This window comes from Saccoglossus kowalevskii, chromosome 11 (genome assembly GCF_978046115.1).
Source record: "Saccoglossus kowalevskii chromosome 11, keSacKowa6.1, whole genome shotgun sequence".
Lineage (NCBI taxonomy): Eukaryota > Metazoa > Hemichordata > Enteropneusta > Harrimaniidae > Saccoglossus > Saccoglossus kowalevskii.
The window spans coordinates 34,436,481-34,459,855 of NC_140651.1; the positions used below are offsets into that span (position 1 = coordinate 34,436,481).

At 35.3% G+C, this 23,375-nt stretch overlaps 1 protein-coding gene across 1 annotated transcript in view; it reads right to left on the reverse strand.

The window, feature by feature from the left end:
- Window positions 1-23,375, reverse strand: part of LOC102804440 (dynein axonemal heavy chain 5-like) — a 170,322-nt gene that overhangs the window by 92,283 nt on the left and 54,664 nt on the right. The window contains exons 36-43 of the mRNA XM_085505137.1: window positions 22,473-22,618; window positions 20,707-20,911; window positions 20,118-20,380; window positions 19,465-19,659; window positions 16,186-16,272; window positions 15,317-15,381; window positions 12,827-13,036; window positions 7,605-7,755 (exon numbers count right to left, since the gene is read on the reverse strand). Coding sequence (XP_085361263.1) covers window positions 7,605-7,755; window positions 12,827-13,036; window positions 15,317-15,381; window positions 16,186-16,272; window positions 19,465-19,659; window positions 20,118-20,380; window positions 20,707-20,911; window positions 22,473-22,618 — 1,322 coding nt within the window. The remainder of the gene's footprint in view (window positions 1-7,604; window positions 7,756-12,826; window positions 13,037-15,316; window positions 15,382-16,185; window positions 16,273-19,464; window positions 19,660-20,117; window positions 20,381-20,706; window positions 20,912-22,472; window positions 22,619-23,375) is intronic.

A 23,375-nucleotide genomic window follows, 5' to 3' on the forward strand; every position in this document is an offset into this window, starting at 1 on the left:
GCAGACAGGTGATATGTCAACTCAGTCAAATACAGATACCAGATTACCAGGTGATATGATGCAAAAAATTGGGAAGATAGTGATAGACACAGCAAACAGGTGATATGTCAACTCAATCACACACACCGATTGGGTGATCTGATGCAATAAATTGGGAAGACAGTGGTAGACACAGCAGACAGGTGATATGTCAACTCAATCACACACACTGATACCAGATTACCAGGTGATATGATGCAATGAATTGGGAAGATAGTGATAGACACAGCAGACAGGTGATATGTCAACTCAGTCACACACACTGATACCAGATTAACAGGTGATATGATGCAATGAATTGGGAAGATAGTGATAGACACAGCAGACAGGCGATATGTCAACTCAATCACACACACTGATACCAGATTACCAGGTGATATGATGCAATAAATTGGGAAGATAGTGATAGACACAGCAGACAGGTGATATGTCAACTCAGTAACATACAGATACCAGATTACCAGGTGATATGATGCAATAAATTGGGAAGATAGTGATAGACACAGCAGACAGGTGATATGTCAACTCAGTCACACACACTGATACCAGATTACCAGGTGATATGATGCAATGAATTGGGAAGATAGTGATAGACACAGCAGACAGGTGATATGTCAACTCAGTAACATACAGATACCAGATTACCAGGTGATATGATGCAATAAATTGGGAAGATAGTGATAGACACAGCAGACAGGTGATATGTCAACTCAGTCACACACACTGATACCAGATTACCAGGTGATATGATGCAATGAATTGGGAAGATAGTGAGAGACACAGCAGGCAGGTGATATGTCAACTCAGTCACATACAGATACCAGATTATCGGGTGATATGATACAATGAATTGGGAAGACAGTGATAGACACAGCAGACAGGTGATATGTCAACTCAGTCACACACACCGATTGGGTGATATGATGCAATAAATTGGGAAGACAGTGATAGACAGAGCAGACAGGTGACATGTCAACTCAGTCACACACACCAATACCAGATTACCAGGTGATATGATGCAATGAATTGGGAAGATAGTGATAGACACAGCAGACAGGTGATATGTCAACTCAGTCACATACATATACCAGATTACCAGGTGATATGATGCAATAAATTGGGAAGATAGTGATAGACACAGCAGACAGGTGATATGTCAACTCAATCACACACACTCATACCAGATTAACAGGTGATATGATGCAATGAATTGGGAAGATAGTGATAGACACAGCAGACAGGTGATATGTCAACTCAATCACACACACTGATACCAGATTAACAGGTGATATGATGCAATGAATTGGGAAGACGGGGATAGACACAGCAGACAGGTGCTATGTCAACTCAGTCACACACACCGATACCAGATTACCAGGTGATATGATGCAATGAAATGGAAAGATAGTGATAGACACAGCAGACAGGTGATATGTCAACTCAATCACACACACTGATACCAGATTAACAGGTGATATGATGCAATGAATTGGGAAGATGGTGGTAGACACAGCAGACAGGTGATATGTCAACTCAGTCACATACAGATACCAGATTACCAGGTGATATGATGCAATAAATTGGGAAGACAGTGATAGACAGAGCAGACAGGTGATATGTCAACTCAGTCACACACACCAATACCAGATTACCAGGTGATATGATGCAATGAATTGGGAAGATAGTGATAGACACAGCAGACAGGTGATATGTCAACTCAGTCACACACACAGATACCAGATTACCAGGTGATATGATGCAATAAATTGGGAAGATAGTGATAGACACAGCAGACAGGTGATATGTCAACTCAATCACACACACTGATACCAGATTAACAGGTGATATGATGCAATTATTTGGGAAGATAGTGATAGACACAGCAGACAGGTGATATGTCAACTCAATCACACACACTGATACCAGATTACCAGGTGATATGATGCAATAAATTGGGAAGATAGTGATAGACACAGCAGACAGGTGATATGTCAACTCAATCACACACACTGATACCAGATTACCAGGTGATATGATGCAATAAATTGGGAAGATAGTGATAGACACAGCAGACAGGTGCTATGTCAACTCAGTCACACACACCGATACCAGATTACCAGGTGATATGATGCAATGAATTGGGAAGATAGTGATAGACACAGCAGACAGGTGATATGTCAACTCAGTCACACATACAGATACCAGATTACCAGGTGATATGATGCAATAAATTGGGAAGACAGTGATAGACAGAGCAGACAGGTGATATGTCAACTCAGTCACACACACCAATACTAGATTACCAGGTGATATGATGCAATGAATTGGGAAGATAGTGATAGACACAGCAGACAGGTGATATGTCAACTCAGTCACACACACTGATACCAGATTAACAGGTGATATGATGCAATGAATTGGGAAGATAGTGATAGACACAGCAGACAGGCGATATGTCAACTCAATCACACACACTGATACCAGATTACCAGGTGATATGATGCAATAAATTGGGAAGATAGTGATAGACACAGCAGACATGTGATATGTCAACTCAGTAACATACAGATACCAGATTACCAGGTGATATGATGCAATAAATTGGGAAGATAGTGATAGACACAGCAGACAGGTGATATGTCAACTCAGTCACACACACTGATACCAGATTACCAGGTGATATGATGCAATGAATTGGGAAGATAGTGATAGACACAGCAGACAGGTGATATGTCAACTCAGTAACATACAGATACCAGATTACCAGGTGATATGATGCAATAAATTGGGAAGATAGTGATAGACACAGCAGACAGGTGATATGTCAACTCAGTCACACACACTGATACCAGATTACCAGGTGATATGATGCAATGAATTGGGAAGATAGTGAGAGACACAGCAGGCAGGTGATATGTCAACTCAGTCACATACAGATACCAGATTATCGGGTGATATGATACAATGAATTGGGAAGACAGTGATAGACACAGCAGACAGGTGATATGTCAACTCAGTCACACACACCGATTGGGTGATATGATGCAATAAATTGGGAAGACAGTGATAGACAGAGCAGACAGGTGACATGTCAACTCAGTCACACACACCAATACCAGATTACCAGGTGATATGATGCAATGAATTGGGAAGATAGTGATAGACACAGCAGACAGGTGATATGTCAACTCAGTCACATACATATACCAGATTACCAGGTGATATGATGCAATAAATTGGGAAGATAGTGATAGACACAGCAGACAGGTGATATGTCAACTCAATCACACACACTCATACCAGATTAACAGGTGATATGATGCAATGAATTGGGAAGATAGTGATAGACACAGCAGACAGGTGATATGTCAACTCAATCACACACACTGATACCAGATTAACAGGTGATATGATGCAATGAATTGGGAAGACGGGGATAGACACAGCAGACAGGTGCTATGTCAACTCAGTCACACACACCGATACCAGATTACCAGGTGATATGATGCAATGAAATGGAAAGATAGTGATAGACACAGCAGACAGGTGATATGTCAACTCAATCACACACACTGATACCAGATTAACAGGTGATATGATGCAATGAATTGGGAAGATGGTGGTAGACACAGCAGACAGGTGATATGTCAACTCAGTCACATACAGATACCAGATTACCAGGTGATATGATGCAATAAATTGGGAAGACAGTGATAGACAGAGCAGACAGGTGATATGTCAACTCAGTCACACACACCAATACCAGATTACCAGGTGATATGATGCAATGAATTGGGAAGATAGTGATAGACACAGCAGACAGGTGATATGTCAACTCAGTCACACACACAGATACCAGATTACCAGGTGATATGATGCAATAAATTGGGAAGATAGTGATAGACACAGCAGACAGGTGATATGTCAACTCAATCACACACACTGATACCAGATTAACAGGTGATATGATGCAATTATTTGGGAAGATAGTGATAGACACAGCAGACAGGTGATATGTCAACTCAATCACACACACTGATACCAGATTACCAGGTGATATGATGCAATAAATTGGGAAGATAGTGATAGACACAGCAGACAGGTGATATGTCAACTCAGTAACATACAGATACCAGATTACCAGGTGATATGATGCAATAAATTGGGAAGATAGTGATAGACACAGCAGACAGGTGATATGTCAACTCAGTCACACACACAGATACCAGATTACCAGGTGATATGATGCAATGAATTGGGAAGATAGTGATAGACAGAGCAGACAGGTGATATGTCAACTCAGTCACACACACCAATACCAGATTACCAGGTGATATGATGCAATGAATTGGGAAGATAGTGATAGACACAGCAGACAGGTGATGTGTCAACTCAGTCACTCACACAGATACCAGATTACCAGGTGATATGATGCAATGAATTGGGAAGATAGTGATAGACACAGCAGACAGGTGATATGTCAACTCAGTCACATACATATACCAGATTACCAGGTGATATGATGCAATAAATTGGGAAGATAGTGATAGACACAACAGACAGGTGATATGTCAACTCAATCACAAACACTGATACCAGATTAACAGGTGATATGATGCAATGAATTGGGACGACGGGGATAGACACAGCAGACAGGTGCTATGTCAACTCAGTCACACATACAGATACCAGATTACCAGGTGATATGATGCAATAAATTGGGAAGACAGTGATAGACAGAGCAGACAGGTGATATGTCAACTCAGTCACACACACCAATACCAGATTACCAGGTGATATGATGTAATGAATTGGGAAGATAGTGATAGACACAGCAGACAGGTGATATGTCAACTCAGTCACATACACAGATACCAGATTACCAGGTGATATGATGCAATGAATTGGGATGATAGTGATAGACACAGCAGACAGGTGATATGTCAACTCAGTCACATACAGATACCAAATTACCAGGTGATATGATGCAATGAATTGGGAAGATAGTGATAGACACAGCAGACAGGTGATATGTCAACTCAGTCACACACACCGATACCAGATTACCAGGTGATATGATGCAATAAATTGGGAAGATAGTGATAGACACAGCAGACAGGTGATATGTCAACTCAGTCACATACAGATACCAGATTACCAGGTGATATGATACAATAAATTGGGAAGATAGTGATAGACACAGCAGACAGGTGATATGTCAACTCAGTCACACACACTGATACCAGATTAACAGGTGATATGATACAATAAATTGGGAAGACAGGGATAGACACAGCAGACAGGTGATATGTCAACTCAGTCACATACAGTCACCAGATTACCAGGTGATATGATGCAATGAATTGGGAAGACAGTGATAGACAGGTGATATGTCAACTCAGTCACATACAGATACCAGATTACCAGGTGATATGATACAATAAATTGGGAAGACAGGGATAGACACAGCAGACAGGTGATATGTCAACTCAGTCACATACAGATACCAGATTACCAGGTGATATGATGCAATGAATTGGGAAGATAGTGATAGACACAGCAGACAGGTGATATGTCAACTCAGTCACACACAGATACCAGATTACCAGGTGATATGATGCAATGAATTGGGAAGACTGTGACAGACATTTGTGTGACTGCACTACTATCATGCTTGCTAAAAAAATAGCTAAACATCTATAACTAAACAATTTGATGTATACATCTACTATTGTTAGTTACATCCATGGGGCCAATCTCACCTGTTCCAGAGTCCAACTTTTTATTTGGGGATTTAAATTCTGAAATGATATTTAAGTACATGCAACATGAAAGGTACTATAATAATCACCTTATATCACTTGTTTGTTGAGCTAGGAGAAACAAGTGATTTCATTGGCTAGTATAATCCACAAACTTTTTATCACTTGACCAATTCTGAGAGTCAAAGCTACTGATGTGTTTATGAATCAAATACTAATTTAAGGTAATTATGCATACCTTCTAAGCATGTCAGTGAACATGCATTTTCAGTCATGGTTGCCGATGTTGTTTTAAAAATAGGCAGAAATAGCACCCTTCGGATTAATATTTAAACAAGTCATTGTCAATGACACGTCCCAGTTCCGTTCATATTTGAGTGACATATACATTCAAAGCAGATCATGACCAAAATGCACCTGCATATGTACAACACATTGTACTAAATCTGAACAAAATCAATCCATGCATGACTGAGATCCGGTTCCGGAATTGTGAAAATATGTGATTTTGATGCATTTTCCACCTTAAAATGGCCATCATTCAGCTATTGTTAAGCGGATCATGAAACAAATGCACATACATGTATCTATTTGTGACATGATGTACCATGTGTGTGTGAAGTTTGAACTTGATCAATCCAGACATGTCTCGGATACGAATCCAGAACTGATTTTTTAAAAACAAAATGGCCGCCAGTCGGCCATTTCTAACTTGATCCGAAAAAAAAAAATGACGTGCATCAAGGTCCTATTATATTCAATGTATGTACCACATTTGAACAAAATCCGTCTATGCATAACTGAGATCCGGGTCCGGAATTGTGAAAATGTGCGATTTTGATGCATTTTCGGCCTTACAATGGCTGCTATTCAGCTATCGTTAATCGGATCATGAAAAAAATGCATGTGCATATGTCCCATATAATGTGTGATGTATGAGTGAAGTTTGAACTTAATCGGTCCATGCATGTTCGAGATACAGGTGATCACGGATGCACGGACGCACACTGGGCAAACCATAAGTCCCCGTTTTCGGACTACGTCTGAACGGGGACTAAAAAACAAACTTTTAGTCATTATTGCATTGTTATTGTCAATGCACCATGCAAATAATTGTTATCCTATCAGAAATTCTCATAATGCAGCAATGAAAAAGGTACCAGGGCATGAGTTGGTTTTGTTTTTAGTACTGTACAAGCAAACACAGACTGATGTTGTTTAGTATACATATAACCATATTTAGTGTGAAATATTAGTGATATTTTGAACATCACTACTATGAATAATATGCACCACGGTCATGTGATAATGCCTCATATAATTCTGTAATTCATTCCTATATGGTACACACATAGAGGTTTATAATGTAGGTCCTGCAGAATGGTATGATTTATGAATTCAAACACAGCTCAAACACACATGATTGGCCAGAATATTATAATAAGAATAATTCCATAATTTATGTATTACTAAGCAAGATGTTTTGCTTTATGGCCATTTAGCGGCCATGTCAAAATATATATATTTATTCTGGAGATCAACCTGGGATATAGTCACTCTGTTCACAAAGTTGTTAAGATAGGTATATTCAATCTTTTGTAAAAAAAACTCTTTGAATGCATGTGGATCCTGAAATGCACCCTTGTTCTTCAATGAAATTGGATTTGTTAGTATTCCATTTTTAAATCTTAAAGTTGTGAGATATTTCTGAACATAAAGCAGTGGGATAGATGTGAGGTATGACATATGAACCCATGATAGAGTGCATATAAACAGTTATGCAGTAATTTGATATGTACTTACTGTATCTATAGTTTCTACAAAGACTTCTCCCAATAAATCATGGTTATCTGTGTAGACTATTTCTGGTACTTTAGATATCCATGGATCCCACTCACCAGACTCATCAACATAGTAGTCATATACAGAGATATCAGTGTCATAATCTGGTAGACTAGAGAAAGTTTTATTTCTTACTCAACTGTCACTATGTACAGGATATATGTCAAGTTATGTTTTACAGTGCTATCACAGCATGGTGTTTAACGTGCCAATATCATATGAACTTTACTTTGAGTGCCATTAAAATGTCTTGCCTATCTAAGGCCAAACTCTATCCTCATTGAGTTGAATTTGCACAAAAGACTTTTCAAGTCAGAAAAACTTAGGAAGACGTTTATATAGATCTTAGAACCTAATACACATATAATATATTAGAAAGATTGACATGCATTAGTCTACCAATTATTCTCCAGTAGTTGAATTGATAGACTTTGTCATCTATCATCTTACATGGCATTTAATAATAATAATAATAATAATTTTATTCAACACGAAAATCTACTACAGAGAGTAATTTTATGGTTGTAAAACAAGAACAGAAATAATACTTCACATAACTAATATCACAAATAGCACATTAAACATAAGCTAATATTATTGTTTAGCACAAAGCAAGACAGAAGTACAGTTCAATCCACCAGAATCACGAATAAAACATTGAATACATGTAACTAAGAATGGAGGAAAAAATACATGAAAATTAGTATAACAATAAAACTACTAAGCTACTAAATATGCCATTGCATTAAAACTACCTGCAGACTAATTTGATGGAGTTGCTATGTTTCATCTCTTAAGTTCATACTTGTATGTATGAATTGTGCAGTTTCTATTCCTGCAAAGCTTGTAATAATTAATCGGAATTTTTCGCCTTCATTCATTTTCAAGAAGTCAGATTTTTTGCCCTGTATATATTTAAATAATTTATTACGGGGTATGTCATATTTACTGCATCCTATTAAGAAATGGTACTCGTCTTCAATTTTATCATCTGTGCAGAGTTTACATATTCTTTCGTTTCTAGGAATTTTCTTTTGTCTGCCAGTCTCAATGAGTAGTTTATGATCAGAAATTCTAAATTTGCAAAATAATCGCCTTAATTTTAAATTTTTTATATCATTTAAATAATTCTCCATATTGAAACTAGTTTTAAATTTTCTGTATGAAGTTAGTTTGTTTGTTGCTCCATTCATTCTGCTGTCATTAAATAATTCCCTTCTCCATGTTTTTACATAATTTTCTCTGAGTACCTCCCCTATCTTCTTTTCATGTTGTGTTGATAATTCTGAAAGATTGTTGTTTTTAGTTATCTCTTCTATTCTTTCTACCCATCCTGTTTTCCAAGTGTTTATTTCCATAAAGGCAGTTGCTACAATGTTTGGAATTACTGGGGATTTTAGTCTCAACCAATATTTTAACATTTGTGTTTCAATTTTGACGTTCAATGAATATCTACCCAGCTCTCCAAGAATAGCATTTTTTGTTGAATTTTTGCTGACACTTAAGAGAAATCTACAGAATGCAAACTGTACACTTTCTATAATGTTAGTATGTTTTGCTGATTCTTCTCCCCATACTTCACACCCATAATTAATGATTGGTACAATTAATTTATCAAATAAATTCAATGCTGTGCTAATTTTATAATGTGATAATGTGAATAAAGACTGCTTTAGTGGAAATATAGCTTTCATAGCTTTCTCTTTTAAAGTATTGGACGCAGTTTTGAATTTTCCATTCGGCGTGAAAACTATACCCAGGTAATTAAAACTATCTACTGTGGCAATTTCATTTCCCTCATAAAACACTGGCTTCTTATTTAATGTATGATTTCTTTTATTGAATACCATTAATTTAGTTTTATTGAGGCTTACTGATAGTTTCCAAGAATTGCTGTATTTTGCCAGTGCATCTATGCTGCACTGCATACCTTCCTGGGTCTGTGATAATATTAGGACGTCATCAGCAAATAAAATGCAGTTTAGTTTTTGGCTGTTTAGTTCAGGGTGCCATTTGCAGATTTTATTTTTTCCGGCAAGTCATTAATGAACAAGTCATTGTCAATGACACGTCCATGTTCCGTTCATATTTGAGTGACATATACATTCAAAGCAGATCATGACCGAAATGCACCTGCATATGTACAACACATTGTACTAAATCTGAACAAAATCCATCCATGCATGACTGAGATCTGGTTCCGGAATTGTGAAAATACGTGATTTTAATGCATTTTCGGTCTTAAAATGGCCATCATTCAGCTATTGTTAAGCGGGTCATGAAACAAATGCACATATCTATTTGTGACATGATGCACCATGTGTGTGTGAAGTTTGAACTTGATCAATCCAGACATGTCTTGGATACGGATCCAGAACTGAATTCTTTAAGAAAATGGCCGCTAGTCGGCCATTTCGAACTTGATCCGGGAAAAAAAATGACGTGCATCAAGGTCCTATTATGTTTAATGTAAGTACCAAATTTGAACGAAATCTGTCCATGCATAACTGAGATCCGGGTTCGGAATGGTGAAAATGTGCGATTTCAATGCATTTTCGGCCTTAAAGCGGCCGCCATTTGGCTATAGTTAATGGGATCATGAAACAAATGCACATACATATTTGTGACATGATGTACCTTGTGTGTGTGAAGTTTGAACTTGATCAATCCAGACATGTCTCGGATACGGATCCAGAACTGAATTCTTTAAAACAAAATGGCCGCCAGTCGGCCATTTCGAACTTGATCCGAAAAAAAAAATGACGTGCATCAAGGTCCTATTATGTTTAATGTATGTACCAAATTTGAACGAAATCCGTCCATGCATAACTGAGATCCGGGTCCGGAATGGTGAAAATGTGCGATTTTGATGCATTTTCGGCCTTAAAATGGCCGCTATTCGGCCATCGTTAATCGGATCATGAAAAAAATGCATGTGCATATGTCCCATATAATGTGTGATGTATGAGTGAAGTTTGAACATAATCGGTCCATGCATGTTCGAGATACAGGTGATCACGGACGGACGGACGGACGCACACAGGGCAAAACATAAGTCCCCGTTTTCGGACTCCGTCCGAACGGGGACTAATAAACTGAATAAAGTTGGACTTATATTACAGCCTTGTTTTACCCCCATAAATGAATCAAATTCATTTGTGAGCCATTTACTAGTTTTTACCTTGTAGGATACCCCACTATACATATTTTTATGAGGTTGTTAATATTTCCGTTGATACCATATTTTTGCAATTTCCAATATAATCCATCACGCCACATGCTATCGAATGCCTTCTTATAGTCTACGAAGCATGCATACAATTTTTTACTTTTTGAATTTTTTGAGTATTCTGAGTGAATATACTTATCTACTATAGATTTTAGAATAAATAAACAATCTGTCGTCCGTCTATTTCTATGGAAACCGAATTTATAAAGAGAGTATAAATTATTTTTATCTATTAGTAAATATTTTATTAATCTATTATTTAGTGTGGCAGTGAATAGCTTACCCAAGCAACTGGACAAAGCCACTCCCCTGAAATTGTCTGGGTCTGATCTTGATCCCTTTTTGTGTATTGGTACAATAATGCTACCCTTCCATCCTTTAGGAAATGTTCCTGACTTTAAAACATTATTAAAAACAGTAGTAATTGGTTCCATAAGATAGTTCTGGCCATATTTGATTAGTTCATTAATTATTTTGTCTTCACCAGAAGATCTGTTTAATTTTAATTTCTTGACTGCGGCTTTAACTTCACCTATGGTAATTGGTTCATTTAGTTCCTTATTAATCTCTTTATTAGTTCCCATCTCCCTAGTTTCATTAATTATTTTATTTTGAAAATCACTGTCATATTTACAGGTTTTACTATTTTTTAAGTTATTTAGATTTTTAAAGTGGTTGTACCACTCATCTGCTTGGATTATGTCATTGTTAGCACTGATACTAGTATCATTCTTTGAAAAGATTTTGAAATTTTTCCAATACTGTTTTGGGTTACTTTCTTGCGACGTGACTGAATCCCATAAATTTTGCTAATATTGTTTTCTCTTAATTTTTAGGATTTTATTGTATTTCTTTCTTAATACCATGAATTGGCCATGTATATGGCAGTCTTTTGGGTATTTCTCCACTAATTTGGCAGCTTCTCTGAATTTCTTTCTTAAATTCCAACAATCATCATCAAACCACTTCTGTCTTTTTGTGTTTTTCATTTTATTGCTACCTGATATCTTGTGTTTAATTTTTTTCAGTGAATTATCAGCAGCAGTACAAATAATGTTTGTAAGTTTAGTTACTGAATTATCGATGTTATTGTTTTCACAATTAAATGACACCAGCTTATTAATGATTTCTGTGCTGTGGAGTGCATCCTGATATCTATTAATTGACTTAGTATCCCATAAATATCTATCTGGTAAAGGTGTACATTTAATTTCATTGTTATCTGATGACAGTAAATCCCTTGTAGTTATTGCTAGTGAAATGGCACAATGATCAGATAAATTATTAATCTCATTTACTCTGAAATATTGGATATTTGAAAGGAAAGATTTGGATACTAAGGCATAGTCTACTGTACTGGTACCCCCAGCAAAATTATAGCATGTAAATTTACCTAATAAGTCTCCCGGTGTTTGACCATTCAGAATTAATAGATTGTTATTTTTATTCAATTCTAACAATTTTTTACCAAAACTATTGACTTTCTGATCTTTATTGTTCCTATTATTATACTCATCATCAACATAATTATCTGGTATTGGCATATAGGTACTATTATCATTAATTATATGATCTGGTAAGGTCCCAGTACGTGCGTTAAAATCACCCATTAGAAGAACTTCCCCTATATTGCTATACTTAATGACATCCTGGGATAGTTTTTCAAAAATATCAATGTTTGGAAATATACATAATGTTGGTAAGAAAAAGGCTAATCTTAAAGAGGAAGCTGTCAATCCAAAGGATTGCAGAAGGATATCAAGAAACACTATAATTGTTTATGCTGTGTACACTATTATATTACACATCATAAGTCTTCATAGTAATATTAATAATCAGTAAGATTAGGCTTGTTTTTTGTGTCCCTTCACGTCAACATAATTAACGTAGAACACAGATGAGATGTCACATTGGCATAAAAAGGTTTGTAACACAGTATTTAAGAGATACTTACGCTGAGGTCAATGTCCTTAAGTGATCACTGAATCGTTTTCTGTCATTGCCTTCCAGTAATCCACCAAATGTCCAGATCAAACAAAAAAGGAATAATCGTTCAATGTGTAATTCACCTCCAATCTCAAGTTGTTCACGTTCATTTAACATCGCTGTGAGCAGACCAAGACACATCTTAAACAGATCCACTTCACCTAATCTAATCTTAGGTCTGTAATAAAGCACAATATGTAAATTAGTTTTAATTATATTAGTTTTCACCTGTAACTTGTTGTGGATTCTTTCCAACCATGTTTAGCCATTTTGTAATTTGCCTGAATTATAATAGGAATAAAAATTGTATTTATGGGTGAGGCGGGGGGTGGCAGTTATTATCATAATTCAGATTTTACAGTATACTGTTATATTAATCAAAGTGCAAGCCACATGTAACATGGGTTTTGCAGTTACAATAACACATCGAGCCATTTCACCACATTTTTGCCCAAATTATTCTGCACTATTTTATTATACTCTTCAAGCTTTCTGGAAAAGAACCCTAATTTTGGAGCCAACAGACAATATTTGAGTCATTTTTTTTCAGTTTTTACTCAAAAAATCTTTTATGCATTTGTGATGAAAGGAAGGAACTGATGGGGAAAAGGTCAAAAGAATACAGTTGAGACCAATTTTTTGGTCATAGTAGTGGGATATTCTTGGTGAAAATAAAAGCCGAAAATGTTATGCTACTTTGTACCCCTACAAGTGCAACATACATAAATTTGGTTACCCAGGATTATTCCAAGTTGAGTTTGTGCTGTTTCCTCGACTTTACCGGCTCTTCGACCGGTGTTTCACAGCAGCTCGCACAGAGCCAATATAATCACATGGTACAGTGGTGAATGTCTTAGCACTATAGAATGTGACGTAGCTAGGCTCCTGATAATATCCATTTATTCCAATAGACATGTGACAATATAATCATTCACATTGCATTTACATTGCTTGCTTTCATACATAAAGTACCTATACCAGTAACCTATAACGTACTTATAGTGAGAGTTCAGTACATCATTATATTATTACCTTCTTTTAATGGAATACAGTGACCCCTTGCTAAGTCACGCCTCAGTAAGTCACGGTTTCGGCTAAGTTGCGAGTAGTTTGATGGCTTCCAAAAATTCTACTATGTTTTGCCAGCAGTTTTGAAGTAAAAGAACTAATGTTTTGTCACATTGTGTATTTAATTGGCCGTTAAAGGGCTCAACGAGACAGCTTAACACCTATTGGCTGTAAATTACTGAGATACAAAGGATGACAGCAGCCTGACTCAAGGTTGTCGACTTGGGTCTGAAGTTGTGACTTTACATACTTCTCAGCCGGTCCTCTTTGATGAAATTCTATAAAACTTGCTGCAATGAGTTGAATCCATGTGGACATGGACGCTGTGATGTTGTTCAACAAAGAAAACGTACTACAAATAAACACATATGTGCTTTTTATTTATTTTCAATGCATAGCCCTCCCTTCATGAGACTCTTCGGTAAGTCAGGGTTTTTGCTTGAATCCCGACACTCGCGACTTAGCAAGGGGCCACTGTATATCAGATACGTAAAAAACACATAGCTGGATGAGATACATTCCCATTCTGAAGTGAAGATGAGATATTAGGATACAATATAAAACTACTGTGGTTAAACTGCCAATCCTCTGATGACAACCATAATGTGTAATAAATACAAGTCATTGAAAATGAAATTGTTTAAAGTTCTCTTTGTGCTTGTCATATTAAAGCGGAGGGGTCGCGAGCGTGTCCTTGAAATTTGAGTTCCAAGTGGCGTATACAACAGATTGTTTATTTACATCAAAACACGTGTTCTGTGTAGTAGTAATATGGCCAAAAATAAAAACAGCCGTTATTCGGCCATCTTTGATCTGATTATGAAACACACTGATATGTATGATGTATGTGCCAAATACGAATGAAAATGGTACATAAATTGTGGAAATATAGTCAGATAGCTGTCAATCGGCCATCCTTGACCAGATTTTGAAACAAATTGTCATGAACATGCATCCTAACAGGTATAAAGTACATGTATATGCCAAATTTGAATGAAAACTGACAGAGCATGTCCAAGATCCCGCATAAAAAAACAAAACAAGATCCAATTGTGAAATAAATCGTCATGTACATGTATTCTAACATGTATGATCTATGTACTAAATTAGAATGACAACTGACAAAGCATGTCCAAAATACAACATTTTCAAAAAACAAGATGGCTGCCAGTCGGCCATTTTGAATTGAATCGCTAAACCACTGCATGTGCATATGTCCCACATGAAGTACTAGACACATGCAAAGAATGAACAGAATCGGTCCAAGGGATTCTGAGATATGTCTCCGGACGAATGCACAGACACACGGACGGATGCACAGACGGAGACCAAATTATAAGTCCCCGTTTTCGGACTTCGTCCGAACGTGGACTAATAAAGATTCACTTACTTTGTATCATACAGCACAAAATTGACCACTTGATCCATAGTTTTATTGAATGCTCGTTGTAAACTCTATATAAATATGACAACCATAACTTTAATTAGTATTCACATTATTAAAAACTGCATCTCAAATACTAAACATGGAACCTTTGACCCAATTTGTACAAACATTAACATGTTATCAGATGTTGTTTTCTTGAACACAATTTATGAATAATAAAACCATGTAAAAGCCACCTCACTGCTAGATCATACTTTAAAGGTATATTGCTACAGAGTGAAAATGATATATATGAACACAATTAAAACAATATACTCTCACCGGTTAGACACTCCACAATGTAACATGCAAATAGACTAGTTTTAAGTTTATAAACCACTAAGTTATACAAGCATGCTAAAGCCATCTTAAGATTCTTCACTAAAATATTTAAAAAAAAAAAGCTTCCTACAGTTCCTGAAATTCATTTTTCACCATATGAGCCATAAATGAAAGCACTGTTATTGAAATTTAACAAAAAAATCACCAGATAACCCACAGAGGGCACTTTAACCCAAAACTAGTCCATGAAGTGAGTACATACTCTAACAGAATGTGCAAACACTGGTTGCAAATGTACTTACTAATTGAACCATAGGACTCTTCAAGTACTAGGTTTTATAAGAAGTTTTCATGCAGAAAAAGCATAACATTATTCACATCACAAAATAAAATATTCAGGTGCTTATTAAAACAATCAAGTTAAAAAAAGAAAAGTATTGTTATTTTTGTGAATTTTGTACCATTCCCAATTAAACATAATAATATGATTTATTCCAGATATATTAAACTGCAAAAAAGATAAAATAATGGTAAAGGTCAAATATACTTACATGTACTTCCTGTTCATTTCTATTTTCTAACCAAGACTGTGCAATAGGATGCCAGCCTAACACTTCCTTATCCAGAAACACTATGCCCTGTAAACAAACATACAGCAATAAACATCAATATCACAAGGTATTAATAAACGCTGATATATAGAAGATAATATTTGGTAATTGTAGTCCTAAATAACTATTAAAAATAGCTAGATGTTTCGAGCAATGGCTCTTTATCGATAGCATAGATGATCAAAGAAAGCTTAGAAAGAACTCCCATATGCTGAGACACATTAAAAATTCAAAATTACTTGTACATGAGATATTGATGGAAAAGCTAGAAACTAATTATGTAAATTAGGTAACTAATATGAACAGAACAGAACAGAACAGAACAGAACAGAACAGAACAAAATCAAAGAAAGCTTAGAAAGAACTCCCGTGTGCTGAGAGTATTGGAGACACATTAAAAATTAATTCAAAATTACTTGAACTTGAGATATTGATGGAAATGCAGAAAACTAATTAAGCAAATAAGGTAACTAATATGAACACATTTAAGTGTAAAACTAATAAGGTCTGCGCAATGTAAAAGTAATAAGATCTGCGTAATGTAATATCTATGTACCAAGTTTCATTGAAATGTGATTAGAACCAAAAAATTATTAATTATTGTGCTAATTAAGAGAATTAATATGAACAGATTTTAACCCAAAATTAATCAGGCTGTCTATTGTCCTAGAGCATTTATGTACCAAGTTTTATTCAAATGTGATGATCAATACTTGAGATATCAGTATTAATTAATTAATTAATTATGTTAATTAGGTGATTAAGAAGCATAAATATTTACCAAAACTAATATGGTGTATAGTCCTACACATGTAGGTTCATTGAAATGTGATGAGCACTCTTTAAAAGTTTCATTAAAATTCAATGAGTGGTTCTTAGGACAAATTAACTAATTAAGCAAATTAGTAGTTAATATGCACAATAATTTATCCTAAAATTAATCAAGTCTCTGCATAGTCCTAGAAGATCTATGTCGCAAGTCTCATTGAAATGTGATGATTAGTACTTGAGATATCAGGTGAAGGGCTGAAAATTAACTAATTATGCTAATAAGGTGATTAATATGCACAAATATTTCTCCAAAAACTAATTAGGTCTCTGCACAGTCCTCAAGTAACTATGTACCATGTTTCATTGAAATGTGTTCATTACTACTTGAAATATCAATAGCTGAAAATTAATTAATTATGCAAATTAGGTAATTAATATGTACTGATATTACCCTAAAAACTATCTGTGCAGTCTCATATGACATCTATGTACCAAGTTTTATTGAAATGTTATGATTAGTACTTGAGATATCAGTGGAAAAGCCGAAAATTGATTAATCATTATGCAAATTAGGTAATTAATATAAACAGATTTTTACCCAAAACTAATGAAATCTGCGCATTAGATCAGAGCATCCATGTGCCAAGTTTCATCAAAATCCAATGAGTGGTTCTTCAAATATCAGTGGAACAGTCATGGAACAGCTTAAAATCAGTTAATTATCATGCAAATTAGGTATTTAATATTCATAGATTTTTACCAAAAACAAATCAAATCTGCGCATTAGTTCAGAGCATCCATGTGCCAAGTTTCATCAAAATCCAATGAGTGGTTCTTCATATATCAGTGGAACAGTCATGGAACAGCTAAAAATCAGCTAATTATCATGCAAATTAGGTAATTAATATTCATAGATTTTTACCAAAACCTAATTAACTCTGCGCATTATCCCAGAGCATCTATGTACCAAGTTTCACCAAAATTTGATTAGTGGTTCTTGAGATAACGGTGGAACAAAAAAAGTGACATACATACATACATACAGACATACAGACAGGGTAACTGCAAAGACTCCCTTTTGTGCTTCGCACACGGGAGTCAAAAATTATGAATTATTAAGCTAATTAGGGGACATCTATGTACCAAGTGTTATTGAAATGTGATGATTACTACTTGTAATATCAAAAGCTGAAAATTAATTAATTATGCAAATTAGGTAATTAATATCTACTGATATTACCCTAAAAACTATCAGGTCTGTGCAGTGTCCTATGACATCTATGTACCAAGTTTTATTGAAATATGATTATTAGTAATTGAGATATCTGTGGAAAAGCCAAAAATTGATTAATCATTATGCAAATTAGGTAATTAATATTGCACAGATTTTTACCCAAAACTAATCAAATCTGCGCATTAGTTTGGAGCATCTATGTGCTAAGTTTCATCAAAATCCAATGAGTGGTTCTTTAGATATTAGTGGAACAGTCATGGAACAGCTAAAAATCAGCAAATTATCATGCAAATTAGGTAATTAATATGCATGGATTTTTTCCAAAACCTAATCAAATCTGCGCATTGGCCCAGACCATCCATGCACCAAGTTTCATCACAAATCAATGTATGGTTCTTGAGATATCAGTGGAACAGACACACACACATACAGACAGACAGACACACTAACTGCAAAGACTCCCTTTTTGTGCTTCGCACACAGGAGTAAAAAATCTTGCAACATTTTCTTCTATGCTATCGATAAAGAGTCATTGCTCGAAACATCTAGCTATTTTTAATAGTTATTTAGGACTACAATTACCAAATATTATCTTCTATATATAAAATATCACAAGGTAGATCATTATTTTGAGCCATTAGCTTGTCTTGTTGATGAAACGACTATGACCCTTATTTCTATCACAAAGTATTTATTGTGAATGCACTTAACATACATGTTTGAGTTCCCCTGTTGTTATTTTACTGAGTCCAGTCAAAACAGAATAGAAAGGGGTAGATTTATAAGCTGTTTGTCTCAGTATTTCACAAGCTGAATAGACATACCCGGTACGTGTATGTTGTCATACATGTATATACATCTTACAAAATATGAACGGATACCAAGATGTTATAAATTATAATTTCATAAACTGTTTATGACAACAATACAGAACCAACATACTCGGTATGAAACTCAAAATGGTATTATGTTAAAATATCCGTCTATAATTAAATACTACTGCTGATCAGCTGATCAAGTGAATCAACATAAAATGTAGACTCAATTCCCTGCTAAGCAGCCTGAGAACACATAACCTGTCTCTAGTAATTCAGAACTTTTTTTAGTGAATAAAAACAAGGTTTCTATTGTGATCTATTTCAGAGTGTGTAATAAAAAAAACTTATATCAAATTCACATCTGATTCTAAAGATACTAGAAGTATGAATACTTACAGCTCTTGCAACTGTTGCAGGTGAAGCATTACTCAGATCTGATGTCTCAAATAACAACTTGACATTTGCTGACAGAAACAACCTGTCTCCATTGTGAAGGTGTAATGTTTTACTATTGTCTAGTACACTATTAAAGTTATCAGCCCAGTTAGTGTTCAGTGGTCCATCCAGACACAGCCAAGTATTACTCACATTCTAGGAACAGAACACATTGCAGATGAGACAAATACAATATTTTATATCATGCACATTTGTCTACTGAGAAAGGAGTATCGTAATATGTAAAATGAATGTTGAATTACTAATCTCATTTGAAATAACGGTTGCTTGGTCACATGACCAGTGTCATTTATAGCTTTAATGGGTGACATATCAACAATTTTCACTGGGATTTAATTTCACTATTTTGAGCATATTCACTGGTTCTTAAACTTACAGATTTTGCCAGTGAAGCAATAAGTTGTACAGTAATTCTTTTAAGTAGTTATGTTGAGTCACACTAGTCTGAGAATATAGTGAATAAAGATAAATACACCATATCAATGGGGGTCCCATGCCCTGTATACAACACATGTAAAATACATTGTGTGTTCACAGAGAGCAACAAATGTGATGCCTTGACTATTGATGTTGCAGGCTACAACTGATCTTACCCTGTTTGCTTTCCTCCATGCTGATGTAAAAACACCATCCACCCAGTCATTCTGGTTCTGATGAAGATGCCCAAACATCAAAGTGAGATCGTCTACAACTAACGGATTAACCCTCTGTAGTTTGTGACTGACAGATGGTAAGGCTGATGCACTAGCCCTGGACTGACGTGAAGACGGCACCAGAGCCAATCCGGACAGTGAATCCACCAGAGTCTGGATACAGGTGGATTTACCGGAACCAGGTGGACCTGCTACAATGATACCTACAAACAAAACAAATGACGGTAAATATTGCAGTGTAGGCAGTGGTACTGTGATTACAATTTTTGGAAACCAGCGTGCAAATGTCGCTCACAAGTGTTTACTAGCTCACGATCTGATGGACACCATTGTCCATAAGTTGTTTTATATACATACAGGTACATTTCATAACAGTAGCATGGTACACCACTGTAATTTTATCTTCAGGCGAGAATGACCAGTTTTTACCAACTAATCACTGTGCATATGTGCAAAATGTAAACAAGTGTAACATTTCAGGACAGTAGAATGGACGCCCATTTGTCATCAGTTTTAACAGTAGACTTACCATGATTTACTTTTGATACAGAATACAACTGTACAACTTTAGTGACCCATGATGGGTGTGGTACTAATCCATTCTCTTGTGCTTTCTGGATGACTGCTTGTTCAAAGTCAATCTGTTCTCTTCTCAGCCTACCAGATGTTGGTGAGGGTGCCTCACCCAGACCAGCAAACACATCCTTGATTATGTGAACCAAAATATACAATGCCTACAATACATAGAGCATTATTTAGGCTTTTCATAATACTTTGCATAAGAATAAATTGGGAATATCTTTATGGAGATCTGCCATCAGCATTCTGGACACCTGATGCTGTACTTGATATAAATGTGTGTAGTAACAGATATACATAAAACTCAATGATGAATTGGAAATAGTTGGGGAGAATTTTATCAAAGAAACATCACTGTTCTCAATATGAATTATGTGAGGTGTATGAAATCAGCCAAGGCTTTGAGAAGGATTTAAGCAGTAGAAATAACACCATTTTTATCAACAGAAGCCCATTAACATAGTCTCATATGTAATAATAATAACTTTATTGCCTCCGTGTAAAAAGATTTACATAGAATAAGTACAGCAAAAAAGAGTTTTAAAATAATAACAAGATATATGTAAGAATTGTACAAAAAACAATACAAAAGTACTTAACTAGTATTTAAATGTTAAATAAATCTTTTTGTTGTGTAAATATAATTGGCAAGTTCTATAATTATGTCAGGATCTTTGCTTGAGAGTATATATGTGAACTGTATATTTTTATTGTTGGATGAAAGTAGTGTCATAATGTTTTGGATGAAATTTTCCCTGTGTGTGTTATATTTTGGGCAATTCAATAGAAAATGTTCTTCATCTTCAATTGAATTTGTGTCACACTTATTGCATATTCTTTTATTTATAGGTTTCTTAGGAAATGAATATCTGCCTTCCTCTATTGCCAAGTTATGGTTACTAATTCTAAATTTTGTCAACATTTTCCTTTTATGAGTGTCAAGTTCATTCAAATATGGCTCAAAGATGTATTCTGTTTTAAATTTAGCATATGTTCTCAGTTTGCTATTTTCTTTGGAAATCATTTCTTTCCAGAAACTGGTATATTTATTTTCAAGGGAAGTTTTTAAAATTTGATTAATTTGATTTTTTTGTTTGATAGTGAATGTTTTTTCTTTTAAGAAGTTTAGTGAATTGTTTAATGTATTGCATTTAGCCATTTGTATTGTATAGTATTGTGTTGTGTTTGTTCTAGGTATGTCTGTTTTGTAAGATTATCATCTGTGAGTTCCTTTATATGCAACCAGTAATTAATAGCTTGAACTTTTGCACTAACCTGTAGTGGATAATGACCCACCTTTGCTCTTGATGCTAAGTTACAGGGTTTTTTATTTACTTGTAAGATTTGTTTGCAGAATTTAATATTGATTTTTTCAATTGATGTTTTGTCCCATTTAGCATTGTCCTGAATGTCCTGCAAGTCTAGGGCCCATAATTCTGAGCTATAAAGCAAAATTGGTTTTATGTAAATGTTAAATAGTTTCATTTTTAGTTTTATGTCTAGATTTCCTAAAAGTACTTTGTTCATGATGTAAATTGATTTTCCAGCTTTACCTGCTAAATTTGACATGGCATCAGCAAAACTCCCATTTGATTTTATTGTGATTCCTAGATATGTATAACTGTTGTCATTATTGAATAACAAATTTTTCTGAAAGTTTTAAAATAGACAATTCAGAGAATGTATTAGCTGTAATATGCATTCTGTTGTACTTACACCAGGGTTGAGTCTTGGTCCAATGACATCAATAATAGCCTGTCCTACCAGTGCATGTTCTGCTTTAGCTGCAGGAGTCAATGGATTCTGTATACCAGCTCTCTTCAAAGCTGCCTTCTCCTGTGCTTTCAAACCAGGTGTAGGAGCTAATACAGAAAATACAATAATTATTACAATGCATAAATATAAATCTCAAGGATTCAGAAAATAATGGTAGGCAACTTTACAAGAAGCATGTACGAGAAACAAACTCTCATGATTACTAAGCATTTGAAAGCAAACTCATTCTGTGCACGTCAATCAAACGTAGTTCTAACCAATAGCATTAGAGAACACAGTGGGTGCTTGGAAATGTTTCATTACATAAACAACAAGCAGCCTGTCGGCTGAGATAGCTTCGCTGTTAGCAATGCACATTGCAATTAAAGAACTGAAGATATGATTAGAAAATGAACAATTTGTAGACTTGCTGTTTTCAACAAGAATTCAAAAATATCACTTTTCACCAAAAATGACAAAAATAATTATCAAAATTAGAAAATTAAAGATATCATTACAAAATGAACAAATCTGAGAGAGGTCTACCCAAAGTACATATACACAAAGTATCAAAGCATTCAGGCTTATAGTTTTCAAGAAGAAGTTGAAAAAGTAAAACATTGACACAGACAACGGAGACAGACAATCATATGATAAGCTCCGCTTGACAAAATCGACAGCAGAGCTAATCAAAGAAAGCTTAGAAAGAACTCCTGTGTGCTGAGAGTATTGGAGACACATTAAAAATTAATTCAAAATTACTTGAACTTGAGATATTGATGGAAATGCAGAAAACTAATTATGCAAATAAGGTAACTAATATGAACACATTTAAGTGTAAAACTAATAAGGTCTGCGCAATGT